At 50.0% G+C, this 14,508-nt stretch overlaps 2 protein-coding genes across 8 annotated transcripts in view; one reads left to right on the top strand and one right to left on the bottom strand.

The window, feature by feature from the left end:
- Positions 1-461: 461 nt before the first annotated feature.
- ddx10 (DEAD (Asp-Glu-Ala-Asp) box polypeptide 10) lies at positions 462-3,396 on the bottom strand. Its single transcript, XM_088395249.1, has 2 exons — positions 1,979-3,396; positions 462-1,699 (listed from the first exon to the last, which is right to left on the bottom strand). Exons 1-2 carry the CDS (start codon positions 3,281-3,283, stop codon positions 608-610), a joined length of 2,397 nt encoding a protein of 798 aa, XP_088251375.1. The 5' UTR covers positions 3,284-3,396; the 3' UTR covers positions 462-607.
- A 519-nt stretch (positions 3,397-3,915) lies between these two features.
- szt2 (SZT2 subunit of KICSTOR complex) overlaps positions 3,916-14,508 on the top strand; it is a 26,632-nt gene continuing 16,039 nt past the window's right edge. For 3 of the 7 annotated variants that reach the window (XM_088395240.1, XM_088395243.1, XM_088395236.1), the window contains exons 1-31: positions 3,916-4,053; positions 4,604-4,729; positions 4,802-4,990; positions 5,149-5,319; positions 5,387-5,726; positions 5,796-5,902; positions 5,991-6,201; positions 6,610-6,780; positions 6,841-7,072; positions 7,134-7,263; positions 7,563-7,708; positions 7,786-7,938; positions 8,302-8,416; positions 8,689-8,897; positions 9,006-9,245; positions 9,498-9,576; positions 9,753-9,841; positions 9,913-10,081; positions 10,174-10,291; positions 10,569-10,682; positions 10,791-10,994; positions 11,063-11,163; positions 11,401-11,539; positions 11,613-11,915; positions 11,996-12,197; positions 12,754-12,881; positions 12,991-13,258; positions 13,366-13,510; positions 13,589-13,681; positions 14,032-14,110; positions 14,190-14,498. In XM_088395240.1, coding sequence (XP_088251366.1) covers positions 4,030-4,053; positions 4,604-4,729; positions 4,802-4,990; positions 5,149-5,319; positions 5,387-5,726; positions 5,796-5,902; positions 5,991-6,201; positions 6,610-6,780; positions 6,841-7,072; positions 7,134-7,263; positions 7,563-7,708; positions 7,786-7,938; positions 8,302-8,416; positions 8,689-8,897; positions 9,006-9,245; positions 9,498-9,576; positions 9,753-9,841; positions 9,913-10,081; positions 10,174-10,291; positions 10,569-10,682; positions 10,791-10,994; positions 11,063-11,163; positions 11,401-11,539; positions 11,613-11,915; positions 11,996-12,197; positions 12,754-12,881; positions 12,991-13,258; positions 13,366-13,510; positions 13,589-13,681; positions 14,032-14,110; positions 14,190-14,498 — 5,104 coding nt within the window. In that variant the 5' untranslated portion in view covers positions 3,916-4,029. The remainder of the gene's footprint in view (positions 4,054-4,603; positions 4,730-4,801; positions 4,991-5,148; positions 5,320-5,386; positions 5,727-5,795; positions 5,903-5,990; positions 6,202-6,609; positions 6,781-6,840; positions 7,073-7,133; positions 7,264-7,562; positions 7,709-7,785; positions 7,939-8,301; positions 8,417-8,688; positions 8,898-9,005; positions 9,246-9,497; positions 9,577-9,752; positions 9,842-9,912; positions 10,082-10,173; positions 10,292-10,568; positions 10,683-10,790; positions 10,995-11,062; positions 11,164-11,400; positions 11,540-11,612; positions 11,916-11,995; positions 12,198-12,753; positions 12,882-12,990; positions 13,259-13,365; positions 13,511-13,588; positions 13,682-14,031; positions 14,111-14,189; positions 14,499-14,508) is intronic. The other 4 variants (XM_088395241.1, XM_088395239.1, XM_088395237.1 and 1 more) reach the window with 4 other exon arrangements.

The following is a 14,508-nucleotide window of genomic DNA, read 5'->3' as shown; positions in this document are numbered from 1 at the left end:
GAGATAGGGTGAGAAGCTCGGTCATCCGGGAGAGACTCGGAGTAGAGTCGCTACTCCTCCACGTTGAGAGGAGCCAGATGTGGCTCGGGCATCTCATCAGGATGCCTCCTGGACGCCTCCCTGGGGAGGTGTTCCGGGCATGTCCCACCGGTAGGAGACCCCGGGGACGACCCAGGACGTGCTGGAGAGACTGTCTCTCAGCTGGCCTGCGAACGCCTTGGGATCCCCCGGGATGAGCTGGATGAAGTGGCTGGGGAGAGGGAAGTCTGGGAGTCCCTCCTGAAGCTGCTGCCCCCGCGACCCGACCCCGGATAAGCGGAAGAAGATGGATGGATGGATGGATGGATGGATGGATGGATGGAAAACGAGGCTGTTTCTTACTGCAGAAAGGCTGTAATCATCTTGAATAATCTGAAATATGACTCCTTTGTGATTGTTAAGCAAAAAAAACACAATACAAATTATTTTGTAACACTTTATATCCAAGTTATAATAATATGGTTAATATACAGTTTCTCAAGGAAGTCAAAGTCGAACAAGAGTAAAGTCTTGCATGTGACGTGACAATAATGACAAAATTAGCAAAACAAAATTAGTCCTGTTAGCTTCACGTGCGTCCCGAGAGCAGCCGCAGGACCAGCTCCTCGTCCTCGGCCAGCGACAGGCCTGTGTCCAGCGATGCGTGTTCCTCCTCTTGCTGCTGCTGCCTTGCCTTCTTCCCGCCCCTCCGCGGTGCCTCATCTTCTTCACTGCTGCTGTAGCTGCGTTTAACGGGTCCATCTTCATCCTCGGTGTCATCACGTTGTCTGTCGGGGTCCGGCAGCGTGCTGGCGTCAAACTCCTCCTCACCGCCGCTGGCCAGATACGCCACCACCTCGTCGCTGTCGTCCTCCGACTTGTCTGCGTGCTGCTTGCTGGCCTCCTTCCTGGCCGCTTTGGCCTTTAGCCTCTTCTCGCGGTGTTTGGCCTTCACCTTGCGGCTATACTCCTGCTTGTCAAACTCCCGGTCCTCCCTCCGCAGCCGCTCCTTGGCCTTCTCCACGTTGATCCCCGACACGTCGTCTTCCTCCTGTGCCCCATCCTGGCTGGTGGCCAAGCTCTGCACGGGAGGCCAAACCTGGATGGCTTCCCCTTCCTCGGTGAAGGACACTTTAGTGTTGACTTTGAAGTTCCTTTTGAGGATCTTCTTGGCCTCTTTGTACTTGGACACTTTTTGGGGCGCCTTCTTGATGGGCTCATCCACCTGTGTCTGATGTTCTTCCTCATTCTTGAAGACATCCTTTCGTTTGACTGTGAGGAAGTCTATCTCTCTCAGGTCGTCATCGTCGGCATCCAGGAAGGGCGCTTTGGCCCGATCTTCATTATCACTGTAATCTTCAGATTCCTCTTGGTGAGGAAAATCGCCTCTCAATTGAGCTTTGAAGCTGCTCAGTTCCTCGTCTTCCCCTCGCTTTTCGGCCGTTCTCCCTGCCTCAGCTTTGTCGAGGAAGCGCACCCGCGGCGCCACGGCCAGGCCCAAGGACACCGCGTACTTGTGCAACCGCAACTTGAAGACGTCAAACACGTCCTTGTTCCTCATCAGGAAGACGGAGCGCAAGTAAGAGACAAAGCAGCGCTGGGCGCGCTCCTTCTGCTCGTGCTCCTGAGCCAGGAAGGCCTCCAGCTTCTGCTGAACATTCTGGAGCTTTTCTGGATTCACCTGCCATCAACAAATCACAACATGAGCTTAGATGTTGAGCAAGCAGAAAAAAACCAAAAAATGTAAATAAAACACAAAGCTGAGAATGGGCGAGTACCGATACCAAGTAACAATACCAGCTTAATTTAACCATATCGAAAATAGCAACGTTGACTAATACCAGTATCAATCACCCTATCATGGTCTTCCTACGCAAAAACAAAAGTAAACACAAAGTTTCTGTGTTTTCTGCCCAGAAGAGAAAACTGAGCACACCTAGAGAGAAGCGGGACAACCCACCTGGATCTTGTTGACGGGCACCTTCTTCTCTTGCAGCTGGGCAATCATGCCCATCTCCTCGGAGGGCATCAACAGCAGCAAGGCCTCACCGCCCTCCTTGTACCTGGCCGTGCGGCCCACCCTGTGGATGTAGGTGTCTGCGTCCTCGGGGCAGTCGTACTGCAGCACCCAGTTGACGGCGGGGAAGTCCAGCCCCCTTGCGGCGATGTCCGTGGCAAAGAGCACGGCGTTATTCTTTCGCAGGAAGTCATTGTAGACCTCCACCCGCTTCATCTGCTGCTGCTTGCCGTGCAATGCCAACACCGGGATGCCCGGCCGCAAGCGGCAGAAAATGCGAAACAAGTACTGCACCTCCTTGCAGCAGGCAAAGAATACTATGATCTTCTTCTTCAGGTGACTTCGGATGAAAGAGTACAGCATGTTGACCTTGTCATGGAGCTCACACACTACGTAGCTCTGCTCCAGCGTGGCTGGTGTGCTGAACTTGGCCTTCTCATGCACCCACACGTACTCTGGCTCCTTGAGGCTAAGTCGCGCCAGGTCTTTGACTGACTTGGTCTGCGTGGCGGAGAACAAAAGCGTCTGCCGGCCGACGGGGAGGTTCTCCACGATGGCGTTGAGCGTGCTGGCAAAGCCCATGTCCAGGATGCGATCAGCTTCATCCAGCACCAGCATGCACAGGTCGGTCACGTGGAAGTCAGGCGTCTCATCCATGTGCTGCAGCAGCCTGCCTGGCGTGCAGATAACGATGTTGGTGCGGTGTATCTTCTCGGACTCGCTCTTCAGGTCCTTTCCACCGATGATGAGGCCCGCCGAGAACTCGTGGTTCTTGCCCACCTTGCGGAGCACCTCGAAGGTCTGGTAGGCCAGTTCCCTGGTGGGAGAGATGATGAGGGCGCCCAGGCCGTCCACGGAGCTCCACTGCTGGCGGTACAGACATTCCAGCACCGGGATGAGGAAGGCTAAAGTCTTTCCAGATCCGGTCTTGGCGGCTCCCAGCACGTCCTTCCCCTGCAGCGCGAAGCCGATCGTCTGCCTCTGGATCTCAGTGGGCTGCCTGTACTGGTGCTTCTGGAGGGCTAAGAGGGTTTTCTTGGAAATTGGGAAGTCGGAGAACTTGATGACTTCCTTGCTGTCGATGTCGCCGTAACTGCTCACCAGCCGGTCGATCTTCTCTTGCTCGACCTGCCACTCCGGCTTCTTCTTGATTCGTTCACGCTTGACGCGAGCTTTCTTCAAGTTGTATTTCTTTTTCCATTGTTCGAAGTCTTTGATTGGATCCGACGTGTCGTCCATTTTATTCATTTAAAATGAATGCATGCGGAGAAATGGTAAGGGAAACACGCTGAATTTGACGTAAGCGTCTTGTAGCGTGGAGAAAATGTCGCGTTGTTACGACGTCATTACAAAGTGCCACGGCAGTCTTCTTCTTTGTGTTTCCAAACTATAGTTGAACATTAGCGCCACCCAAAGACCTCTCCTATTGCCGCGTTCTCTTGGTGTCAAAATTCTCAGCCAGACAAAATCAATTTAATAAACTGATCTTACACAATTCCACTCAATTGCTCATCTCACTCATACTTTAAACGTTTTAATTATTTATTTAATGATTCTATTTCATTGTATAGTTCCCATTTACCCACATTAAGAGTTCCCTTTTTTAGTTCCTATTTCTTTATTCATAAGTATTTCCTCAGTACCTCCTCTGTTGCTCCCTGATTTTTCTTATCGAGATATCATATAGAACTATTTATACCACATGAACTATTTTGAATAATGGCTTCATTCTGTTTATAAATCTAATCCTATTCCTTTGGATATGAAGAACGAATTTAATTCGAGCGGAGGCGCTTCAGTTTTCACTTCAAACCGCCTGATAGCAGTAGTGAGCTTGTTAGTTCTAATCCAACCGCCAGTAGTGAGCGCGAAGAAGACGGGTGTCCATAGACCGTCTACATGACAAACAAGACGCCAGTTTCGACCCAAGCAAGTTCCAAATTGATCGTTTTGACGACCGCCAACATCCCCGCGGTCCTTATGCCACGCACGGCATGGCAGAGAGACAGGACACTGAGGTGAGTTGAGCCCAACAAATGCTGTTGCAACGACAGAAGTGATGCACTGGCTTAATTTCACTGTTGTTCCTGTTTTGCCATCAACTAACATCCAAGCAAGTGGATTTAAGTAGCATCACATTTTGACACTGTCAACAAAAACTCGTATTTAATGGCTGCCACCTCGCTTGTGCTCGACACCTAACGTGAGTGTGAGTTGATGAGGTTCAACTTGTGTCAGTGTGTTTGAGGGACTTCTTCAAGGTGTCATTCATTAATTAGTCATGTTAAAAATAGGCGGGAAAATATGGCGACACAACGTCAGTCATGATGTCATGGAAGTGCCGTATACCGATAGCACGGGACCGCCGTAACTCTCAGTTACTTACTTTATCCTAAACTACCTGTAAGCTGCAGAACTCCACCACTAACAGCACCCTCAACTATCAGTAGAAATTTAATGCAGCGAGCAAAGCTTGTTTTGTATAATGTCATTGTTTATTTTTATGAATGGGTCGAATCAGGAATTTGATTTTGGGCAAAACAAAAAACGTCAATGTCATGTGTCCAGGTGGAAGATGCTGAGCATATTTACCTGCTGATGAAGGAGGAGTACAGCATCTCCAGGAATGTGCGTCTGGCCTGGTTTCTCGGGAAACTCAACCAAGTCATCAGGCCTGCGTCCATGCCGGAGCTGGTGAGCTTCTTCTCCTCTTTGTTTACGTTCCCACCATCCAGCGACCGACCGCTGTCTTCCTCTCCATTGCAGCTCAACTCTGCCAACGAGTTGGACTTGCTCAGTGTTTTACCCAAAGGATGGCACCGGGACCCGCCGCCACACCCGTGCCCCAATGCTGCCCAGCCTGCCCTGTTGGTGCCCTCCACTCACGCCACCTTCCTGGCACGCAGGTATCGCTTCATCATCGAGCTGGACCTCAGCCCGTCCACAGGGATCGTGGTGAGTCCCTCGCCTACGAACTGCACCTTAAACCATTACACACTCTTAAGTAGCCATTTGAGATTTTTTTAAATCAGTCTGAATTCAGTATATAAGCAAATGCTTTCCCTAGCTTTGTATTAGGATGCTAACTTGCTAACGGATGCACCATTTCGCAGGATGACAGCACAGGGGAGATGATTTTCGACGAGGTTTTCCATGCCTTGTCCAGATGTCTAGCGGGTCTCGCCCAACCCTTCATGGTCCCGGGCACCCAGCAGCTCTTCACGCCAAAGATCTTCACCACCATCCTGGTCTACTCCTCCATTTTCGGCCTCGCGTCCCATCAGGTCTCACTGTCCCGCCCTCCCCGGTGCCCAAGCGTATATGTTGGCTCAACTTGTAGGGCTTCTGCAGGTCCTGGTGCAGGGATGTCAACTGGAGCGAACGGACCTGGGCCACTTTCTGCATCACATCTACCAGCAGCTCAAAGCGGTGGAGAGCAACATTGCCCACGTTCTCAATCAGCAGCATGAAAGTGTAAGTCGTGAGCGGGACATTTTTTTCCCTCATAATAATAATTTATTCTCATCTTGTATCAAGTGCTCGTTGGAGTGCGGTCTCCATGGCAACGGCGCAGAGGATCAGCCTCTCAGGAGGCCGAGCATCTCCGTGGTGTCAGCAGACATGGGCCTGGTCAGCATGGTGCGGCAGGGCATTCTGGCACTGCAGCTGCTGCCTTCCAACTCCAGCGCTGGTGAGCTCGGCCGCCCTCGCTGCTTGTCTCACTCTTTTGGTGTGTCAACACGGGCCTAACCACTTCCAGGCATCATCATCATCACGGACGGCGTGATGAGCGTCCCCGATGTCGTCGTGTGTGAAACGCTGCTCAACCAGCTGAGGAGCGCAACCATCACATGCTCCTTTGTGCAGGTTTTCACTCCACTTGTCTCTATGTGAATTGCTCATTGCGCTCCACCGATTGCAATGTGACGAGGTCATCGGGCGTGCGGCCGTTTAGGTGGGAGGGCCGTACTCGTACGACTGCAGCTTTGGCTACATCCCCAACGTGGAACTGATGAAGTTCATCTCTGTGGCCACCTTCGGGTCCTACCTGCCTAACTGTCCTCCGCTGGACCTGGAGAGCCACGACATGAACACCTACCACAAGGCCTTCCTCAAGTACTCTTTCCTCAAGACCCCCGATGCCATCAACTCAGACATCTTAAGCGGTGGGCCTCTAGCAAATTAGGACTCGTAAATGTATGACTTTGCTTTATTTAATTATGACTTTTTTTTCCGTGGAGTTACAAATTTTTAGCCATTTTCAATATTACAGCTTGTCTGAATTTATTTCCTGTTTTTAATGAGCTTTAGATTGAGAATTTTTGCTGGTAAATGTCCATATTTTCTTTTAAATTTGGTCTTGCAAGCTTGACTTTTTATGATTTCTTTCCTTGTGAAAGTACAACCTTTTACGTCTTTTTTCTCCAAAAGTTAAAAAGGTATGTTTTTTTCTTGTCAGGTGATTTACAAATTGTCTAGTTAGTATATTGTTAAGGGTTCTAACCTGATTCTATATAATTCTTTCCTTCATTTTTTAAATGTAAGGTTCTGGGTTTTTTGTGTATGTTTTGCAGTGTCCCAGCACAAGCTGTTCAACGAGCACCTGGTGTCCGCCAGTGGTAACCCAGCGCTGGCCATGCGCAGGAAGAAGCACACGGAGAAGGACGTGCACGCTCACCTCATCAGCGTGGTTTCTGTCAGGCTCAGGGAGGGCTACACCATTCGAGAGATCGGCCTCACCAAAGGCAAGTTGGTCCGGCACCGTGGCGAGCGGCTGCGACTTGAGCTGTCTTGCCTGCTTTCAGGCGGGAGCCAGCTGGAGGTGAAGCTGGTGCTCCTGTGGAAGCACAACATGCACATCGAGTACGTGGCGTCGGCTCCGTGGCCGCTGGACCCCGCCAAGCGCAGCACGCGGGTGGAGGTAACCATGGAGGGCAGCTACGACATCCTGCACGACATTAGCTGCACGCAGAGGAAGCCCATCACCAGCCCCTACCGCACTTCGGTCATTCGCCGCTTTTGGAACACTCTGCAGAGGTAGTGCACAAGCACCCGGGTCACTTTGACGTCGAGTGATCAACCGCTGGCGTCATTTCAGTATCAACCAGACGGATCAGATGCTGGTACACCTGCAGTCTTTCAACTCGGTTCCAGAGAACTACACCATCCCGGAGAGCACCAAAAACGGAGTGCCGCTTTTCTACGTCCCGCCTGGATCCACCACGCCGGTAATCCCGACAACAATGGAAGCCACTTTGTCTGTTTTTATTTGCGTCTTCTGCGGCTTCGCGCATTCGGATAATTTGATGCGCGGTGACATTTGCTTGACAGCGACAATTGCTTTTGTCCAGGGCTGCAGCCATCCAATATTTATTGAATCGATCTTTCTATCCAGCCATTCATCGAAGCATTGAATACAAATGTGCAGTATGTTGATTCTTGTCGTTGACTAGGTATTTGTTTTATGATGAAACCAACACAGGATGGTTGATTGACAGCTGCTGTAAGCTGCTTTTGCTTTTTCCAGGTTCTGTCCCTGCAGCACGGAGGCTCCAAAGACTCGTCGCAGTCGCAGTTCGCCTCCTACTGGAAGCCCATCCTCTCCATGGATGCCAACTTCTGGCAAAGGTGGCTGCATATGCACCGCATTGCCATTATCCTGGAACACGACATGTGAGACACACCGGCAGACACTCAACAAGCACTTTGTGTTGCCGTATGTGCTCAGTGGAGTGTTTGTGTGCGCGCAGGCCGGTGCCCAAACACCTGCACACAGCGGGCAACAACGGACGGTACAGCACCATCCAGTGTCGCATCTCCCACTCTGCACTCACCTCGCTGCTGAGGGACTGGAGCAGCTTTGTGCTGGTGGAGGGCTACTCCTACGTCAAACTTATATACAGGTGATGACAATGACCACGATGATGATAATACCCACATTGAGCCTGTTGAGGAACTCATGAAAACGTTTACTGTTGTTGATGGAAATTATTTGTTTTCCTATTCGATTAATTGAATTTAGTGACAGACAGCAATTTCTGAAATAATAGTTCATTCCAACCCTAAACTAATCACGGTCCTCCTATAATGAGGATAAAGAATGTTTATGTCAAGAGCTATTCTCGGTCTACATGCTTTGCTGCACCGTTTATGTTCATTGCATTGCTTAAAGGGCTGTAAAGTATAAACTCAACGGAGGGAGCCTTTAAATGTGTATTTGTTTTTTCGACGTGTGACTTCCACAGTATTGTAATGTGTCTCCACAGTTCTCTGGAGCAGTCCCCCAGCTCCTTCTATCTGGTCCGACTCATCTCTAAGACCCCTTGCATGGTTCTGCGATTGGGCTTCCCCATCGGAACGCCGGCACACGTTCGAAACAAGGTAGCAGGACCTCTCAGCACTTTACCAGTGGCAAAACGATTTTAACATGTTGTGATACACTAAATTAGATTAGACTAGATTCTCAAATTGTGGAATGAAATGTTATATTTGATATTGCTTGGATATTTTTTCTTAGTAATACTTATATATTTTTTCTTGTAATATAGCAACATTAGGAATACATGTGAAAAGTTGGATATTGGAATGATACACTACATGTTGATAAATATGTATAAAGAGCCAGCTTCCATTGTGTGTCCCCGGCCAATCAGATTGTGGATGAGCTCCGTGAGCAGATCCTCAAGCTGCGCTTCCCGCACCGCATCCAAAGCAAGGAGGCCACACCCAAAACCAAGAGGAAGGTGGCCGCGGGCCAGCCATCGCCGTCCAAGTCGCCCGCCCTCTCCACCCCCAAACAGGCGCTGTCGGACCGGCCGTGCGTGGTGGTGCTCAACAAGCCACTTGAGAAGCTGCTCATCAGGTTGGCGTGGAAGCACACACAACCGATATTTATAAAAAAAAAAAAAAGAAATTAAACATCAACAAACAAATAGACTCAAATGCTGACTGTTTTGGACGTTCTCTCCAGATACGAGAAGCTGCCCCTGGACTTCAGGACACCCTTCATCTTCAGCATGGAGAACTCGTCTTTGCAGCCCTCCGGCGGGGCGGCGCCCCTCAACGTGGCGGGCAACCGTGCTGCCTCGTCCACGCTGGCCTCGCTGTCCCGCTACTTCCTGCACCGGCGCTGGGTGTGGGCGGTGCAAAGCAGTCAGGGTCCCGCCATGGCCATGCAGGCAGTCTCCCACATCCTCTCAATGCTGTCCGAGTGAGTCCAAAGCGTACCTTGACATATGACTCACCCCATGTTCGATTTGTAGAGAGAAAAACTGTTTTTGTGTTTTGGGGCTGAGGCTGGACCATTTGAATGGCCTTTCCATTTATTTCAGCGGGGAAAGAAGATTTGAATTACGAGCACGCTCACAAAACTAATTCCGCTTGTATCTCAAAGCACCACTTTTTTGTCTTTGGCTCTGTTCTGCTCAAGCACACTGACGCTGAGGTTTTTTTTTTTGTGAAGGATCCGCCTGTCAGAGGGTTTTCATTTTGCCGCCAGTGGAGAAGGCATTGTCAACATGGTCATTGAGCTGCCCATGAAGGTGAAAGACAAAGGAAAAGGCTGCGAAGGTCCCCAAATAATAGTTGACAAGTGAAGAAAATATATGCATAAACATACATTGTGCAGTAAAATGTGAATGGATCTTAATCATTTTGGTGAAGCAGCATGTGGCTCATTATCCATGGTTACTCTGACCACATTGTACGTTTGCGCTAGGGCGTGTCAGCCGACTCTGAGCGAGAAAGTCACTCGTGCATTGTCCAGTACATCCTCTTCCCGCCTCACGTGACTTCCAGCAAGGACAGGTAGCAACTCCTTCACATGTTCATTTGACGATCTGCGGCGTTCGCCAATAAAGTCGCGCCGAATGTCACAGCTTCTCCACGGATGACGACAATGATACGGAGGTGGAGGCGGTGGACGTGGACGTGGAGCTCAACCTGGTGACCGAGTGCTGGGTGGAGCCTCAGAGCGGCACCATCGCCAACTGCTCGGAGCAACATCGCCACCTGCTAGGCCTCACCTACCAGGAAGTGCCTCAAGCCGTGAGTCATGCCGCTAATCTTATTTGCGATGTTGTTCCCCCCATTGGCCAAGTGACTTTGCTGTTTTGTTTTGTTTTTTTTCCCTCACCCAGATCTTCCCCAGAGATTTAGCCTGCATGTCCACTATGATGACATTTGAGTACCTGAGTCAGCTGTGTCAGAACAAAGACCAGGTCTGCTCTGTACCTGCTGGACTCAAGGACAGCACAGGTGACCAAGCTTCTTCTCTGCCTTCATTTCCAACAGCTGCCTTTATTTGGATGGCAGCTCTACGCTTTAGTGAACAAATTGATCATTTCATTGATCATTCCATTCATTTTGGGCAAGACATCCACATTTCATTTATTGATCTGACTCCGAGTGCAAAACCCAAAAAACTGCAATCCAATCAGAGCGTAGCTGTTGTATAGTGCAGACTTGATGGATTGTTTCATCAGCCACCTTTAGCCGTGCTGATGTGGGCGTGTCACTTCCCATCTGATTTCAGGAGATCCTTCTGCCTCTGAGGAGAGCATTCAGATGGTTCCTTTCCAGTTTGATCTCATTCAACTTCTACCCAAATGCCAACAGGTGGAGCTCTTCTTCCTTACATTCAGCACAGGTATTTTTTTTTTTGCCAGCTACACGCGTACATTCCGGGCCTATTAAGCTATGAATAACGACCTTTCCAAAACGTTGCCATTGTTTTGCGCATCATGTATCCATCCAGAGGTGGAGTCAGACGAGCAACTGCGGAGTGGCACCTACCTGCCGAACGAACTACTCCTGGGCCTACTCCACAGCAGCCTGGAGCAGGAGCTCACTGACCGTGAGATTCCCTTAACTATTGATGACCACGCTGCCTTTGTGCGTCACGTCCTGGAGCGTGAACGTGACGGCCGCTGCGCTCCCTTCCCCCTGCCCGTCATCAAGGGTGAGACTTTACCGGCCCATCACCATCACACCGGTTTTATAATATTTTTTTTCTTTCTTCCCCCCCAGCAGAAGATTTCACGAGGCCTCTTGATAGACAGGAAGTGATGTCAGCGTTTCACTTAAATGGCAGCAGTAAAGAGATGACGGAATCCACCAGCACTTTACAGGTAATCCTGCTCCAAAACAAAAGCAGTACTGAACGCACAAATTTATTTTTCATGTTCGTGCGTTAGCGCACCCCGAAGATAGAACAGTCTTTTTTTTATGGATACAGATTTAAATATAATTAACATGTAAAAACAAAAAACGTATCGTAATGTAAATTTTGGCCAGGAAATGGCTAGAAAGCGTTTTCTTCCGTATTCTAAGATCTGTTGGATGTTTGGGGCGTGTTTGACCATCAGAGTTTGGCCAACGCCGACCTGGCGTATGATGAGCATTCGCTGGCGGGGCAGATCTGCTCTGTGCCCCAGTGGAGGTGTTACGTCAAGCACATAAGTTCCCAGCAGATCCTGCTCACCTTTCTCCCAGCCACCTTCACAGGTGCCACATTGATATTCTCGCCTACTGACAAACTACCACAACGTACAAACGAGTCTGCGTTTTTTCTCGCCAGATGTTTTGATGCTGATGAACTCAGATCTGGAGGCGGAACCTTTGAGTAATGTCAGCACACAAGAGGACGACACGCTGACGCCCGGCAATAAGTCACAGGCCAATTCACCGTCCGGATCCACCGGCGAGATGAGAAGAAGCTCAAGCAGCGGGCACCTCGATGCCACTTCACCCGTTGCCTCGTCACCCTTGGAAGGGCCGAGCGGACCCGGCATGCCCGCTGAAGCCCTGACGTCGGACGGCTGGGATAGTGGGATGTTGGAAAACCAGACCGAAACGCCCGGCTCAGGTCACTTTTTGGCAGGTGCAAGTGGACATTTCCTGAGTCGTATGCATCAGCACTCACATATTCTTCTGGTTAAAACCAAAATGTGTGTGTTGTAGATTTGGGTGACAAAGTTCATTTCTCTGAGCCGCAGCGCTGTGGCGTCCACAGCGGCGGCTTCCTGGGCCGCCAGCTGTCCCAGCAAAGTACCGGTACGCAGCTCAAGTGTCCCGTCTACGTTTACAACTGCTGCCTGGAGCTGCTCAAAGAGCAGCTGGTCCACCCCGCAGCCAACCGACATCCCCGGGACGTCTTCTTCAGGTACATCTGCGCCATTCATTTAAGACAAAAATGATTCTCGCACACCCCAAAATTCCAAACAGTCATCAAACACCATGCACAACACACATTAGGTGGATCAGTCTACCAAAGTTTGCCGTGAGTTAAATTCGTTAATAAATACCAACTCACGGTCACTGTAAAAATGTCCAATTGTAAATGTCGATTGTGTCTGTGATTGTCCTCGTGACTGAGTAGACCTCAAGAGGCTCAGCAGCTGCAGATGTTTCTGCAGATGAAGTCCAGGTGAGAAGAGTTGCTTGTTCTCGTCTGCGTCAGGAGTGCTTTTTCCCAACACGCACGCTGCATTTTTGCGCCAAAAAAAAAAAAAAAAAAAAAGCACGTCGACTCACCCGTCACGTGATTAGGTACACCGGGAAGGCCAATACAAGAGCTGCGTCATGGTTTGGGAGGGACGCTTATGACTGCTGTAATGATCAAGACTAACGCAATGGAGTGGATTTTGTGAAAACACCAGCCATCAGTTGTGAATTTTTGGAAGTATCCCAGTCAATTCCGTCCCGCTGTGTCCCGACAGGTCGCTGTCTCAAGACCGCAGCAGCCCGTCGCCTTGGACTGACCTTCTGGCACAGCCTCACAAGCACAAGGAGCTGGCCCACTACTGCAGCCTGCTCCAGGAACACTACCAGCAGAGCTTCGCAAAAGGTGTCTGTGTATACTTTCTCAATCACCCTGTTAATTGTCAAAGGCCATTTCTTTTTCTCTGCATGAAAGCATGTTATAAGGGACTGTCTATCTTGTGTGTGGCGTTCAGGTGTCTACCGGAGCCTCCAGCAATCGCTCAGCATCAGCTCCCAGGACGTCCTGATAGCCATGGACTACTGCGAGGAGTCCCTACAGGAGATTGATATCACAGCCTTCCTGCAGGCCCTATGCGGACACATCCGGCTGTTCCGGGAGAACGGCCAGCTTCCAGCCTGGACTCAGCAACCGAAAGCCCCTGGAAGGTCGGCCACCTTCATCGTCGGAGAGGCCGAGGAGGATCGAGCTGACGTCAAATCTGCCGTGGCCTCCTTGTCAAGGTAAAAAGAAATAGTTTAGTCACGTGGAGATTCTTTTTTTTTTTCTCAAATTTCAAAACCTTTCACTTTTTTTCTACATTAATAATTATATTAAATTAAATTAAAAGTTTTGAGATGCAAGACGCCAGTGAAGCAGAATCTGGATGTCCCGCCCCTCGGGAGGTCTCCGGTAAGATGGCGGCATTCCCCTTGGACTTGCTCCAGACGCATCCTATCTGTGACGTGTGTCCGGACGTGCACAAAATAATTCAGGTGAAATATTGCACACGAGTGAGCAGGCACATATCACGCTGTTGTTGCGCTGATCGTGAAACGCTTCAACCCTTGCAGGAAAAGTTCCTGGGGATCGTGTTCCAGTATTTCAAACCCGTGCCTTCCAATCCACATTATTTCTATTATTGCCTGCCATCTTCCAAGAAGGAGGTGAGGTCATCCACATTCACCTCCTCAAAGTCTCTTTTCATCGGGAGATGTGATTGCTACACAATGTTATATTTACGATCTGGGGAACTACCACATTTTTTTTAAAATGTCCAGACTGTCCAGATTTATTTTGCTACATTTCTCCAATATAATAATGCCCCCCCCCCCCTAGACAGATGCGGTTGCTCCACAAATTTGTGCCAGTCTATATTAATGTTTGGGAGGGCTACGCAACATTTCAGTCTATTTTTCCCTGTAAACTCTGATATGACTACACTCCACAATGTTGTATGCATTTATGTTACATCACGTCCGTGTGAATATGTGATGCGATGTTTTGGCTTCTCCAGGAGGACTCGGAGGACGGTGAAATGGAGGTGAGGCCCTGTGAAGAGATGGTGTCCGAGGCCGAGCAAGCCACTGAAGACGGTGAGCTTCATCCCAACACCTAGGATCCCGTCCCACGTTTTGTTTTCGCCTTTTGCAATACGGCACCTTGTGTTTGTAGAAATGACGTCCGGCGGCTGCATCACCACTGAGAGCGACAACGACTTGGTCGTGGAATACAAGGAGCAGCCCAGTGGCGGCAGCATCAGGAGCCTCAGCGCCAGCGAGGACCGCTCGCACTCGGACTCCAACACAGTCAATCAGGATCAGGACCAAGATTCCTTCAGCATCTTGGAAGAAGGAGACTCCCTGCTGGAGGCGGAGGGGCCGGAGATGGACATGCCGCCGCTCTTCCTGCATGTCACCTGCTCAGTCAGTGCCAAGAGCTGCCATGGATCCACCCCCATACACACCCTGCCCACCTGCCTCGGTGAGTCGGG

Source organism: Syngnathus floridae, chromosome 13 (genome assembly GCF_059516105.1).
Source record: "Syngnathus floridae isolate MCC-2025c chromosome 13, RoL_Sflo_1.0, whole genome shotgun sequence".
Classification (NCBI taxonomy): domain Eukaryota; kingdom Metazoa; phylum Chordata; class Actinopteri; order Syngnathiformes; family Syngnathidae; genus Syngnathus; species Syngnathus floridae.
This window is presented reverse-complemented; position numbering and strand designations above follow the sequence as displayed.

Bases quoted from the DNA above. Each gene is read 5' to 3' on its own strand.
- ddx10 (XM_088395249.1), bottom strand. From the start codon at position 3,283: ATGAATAAAATGGACGACACGTCGGATCCAATCAAAGACTTCGAACAA. The intron at 1,700-1,978 runs GTGGGTTGTCCC...TGTTGATGGCAG, and splicing joins TGCCCGTCAACAAGATCCAG to GTGAATCCAGAAAAGCTCCA.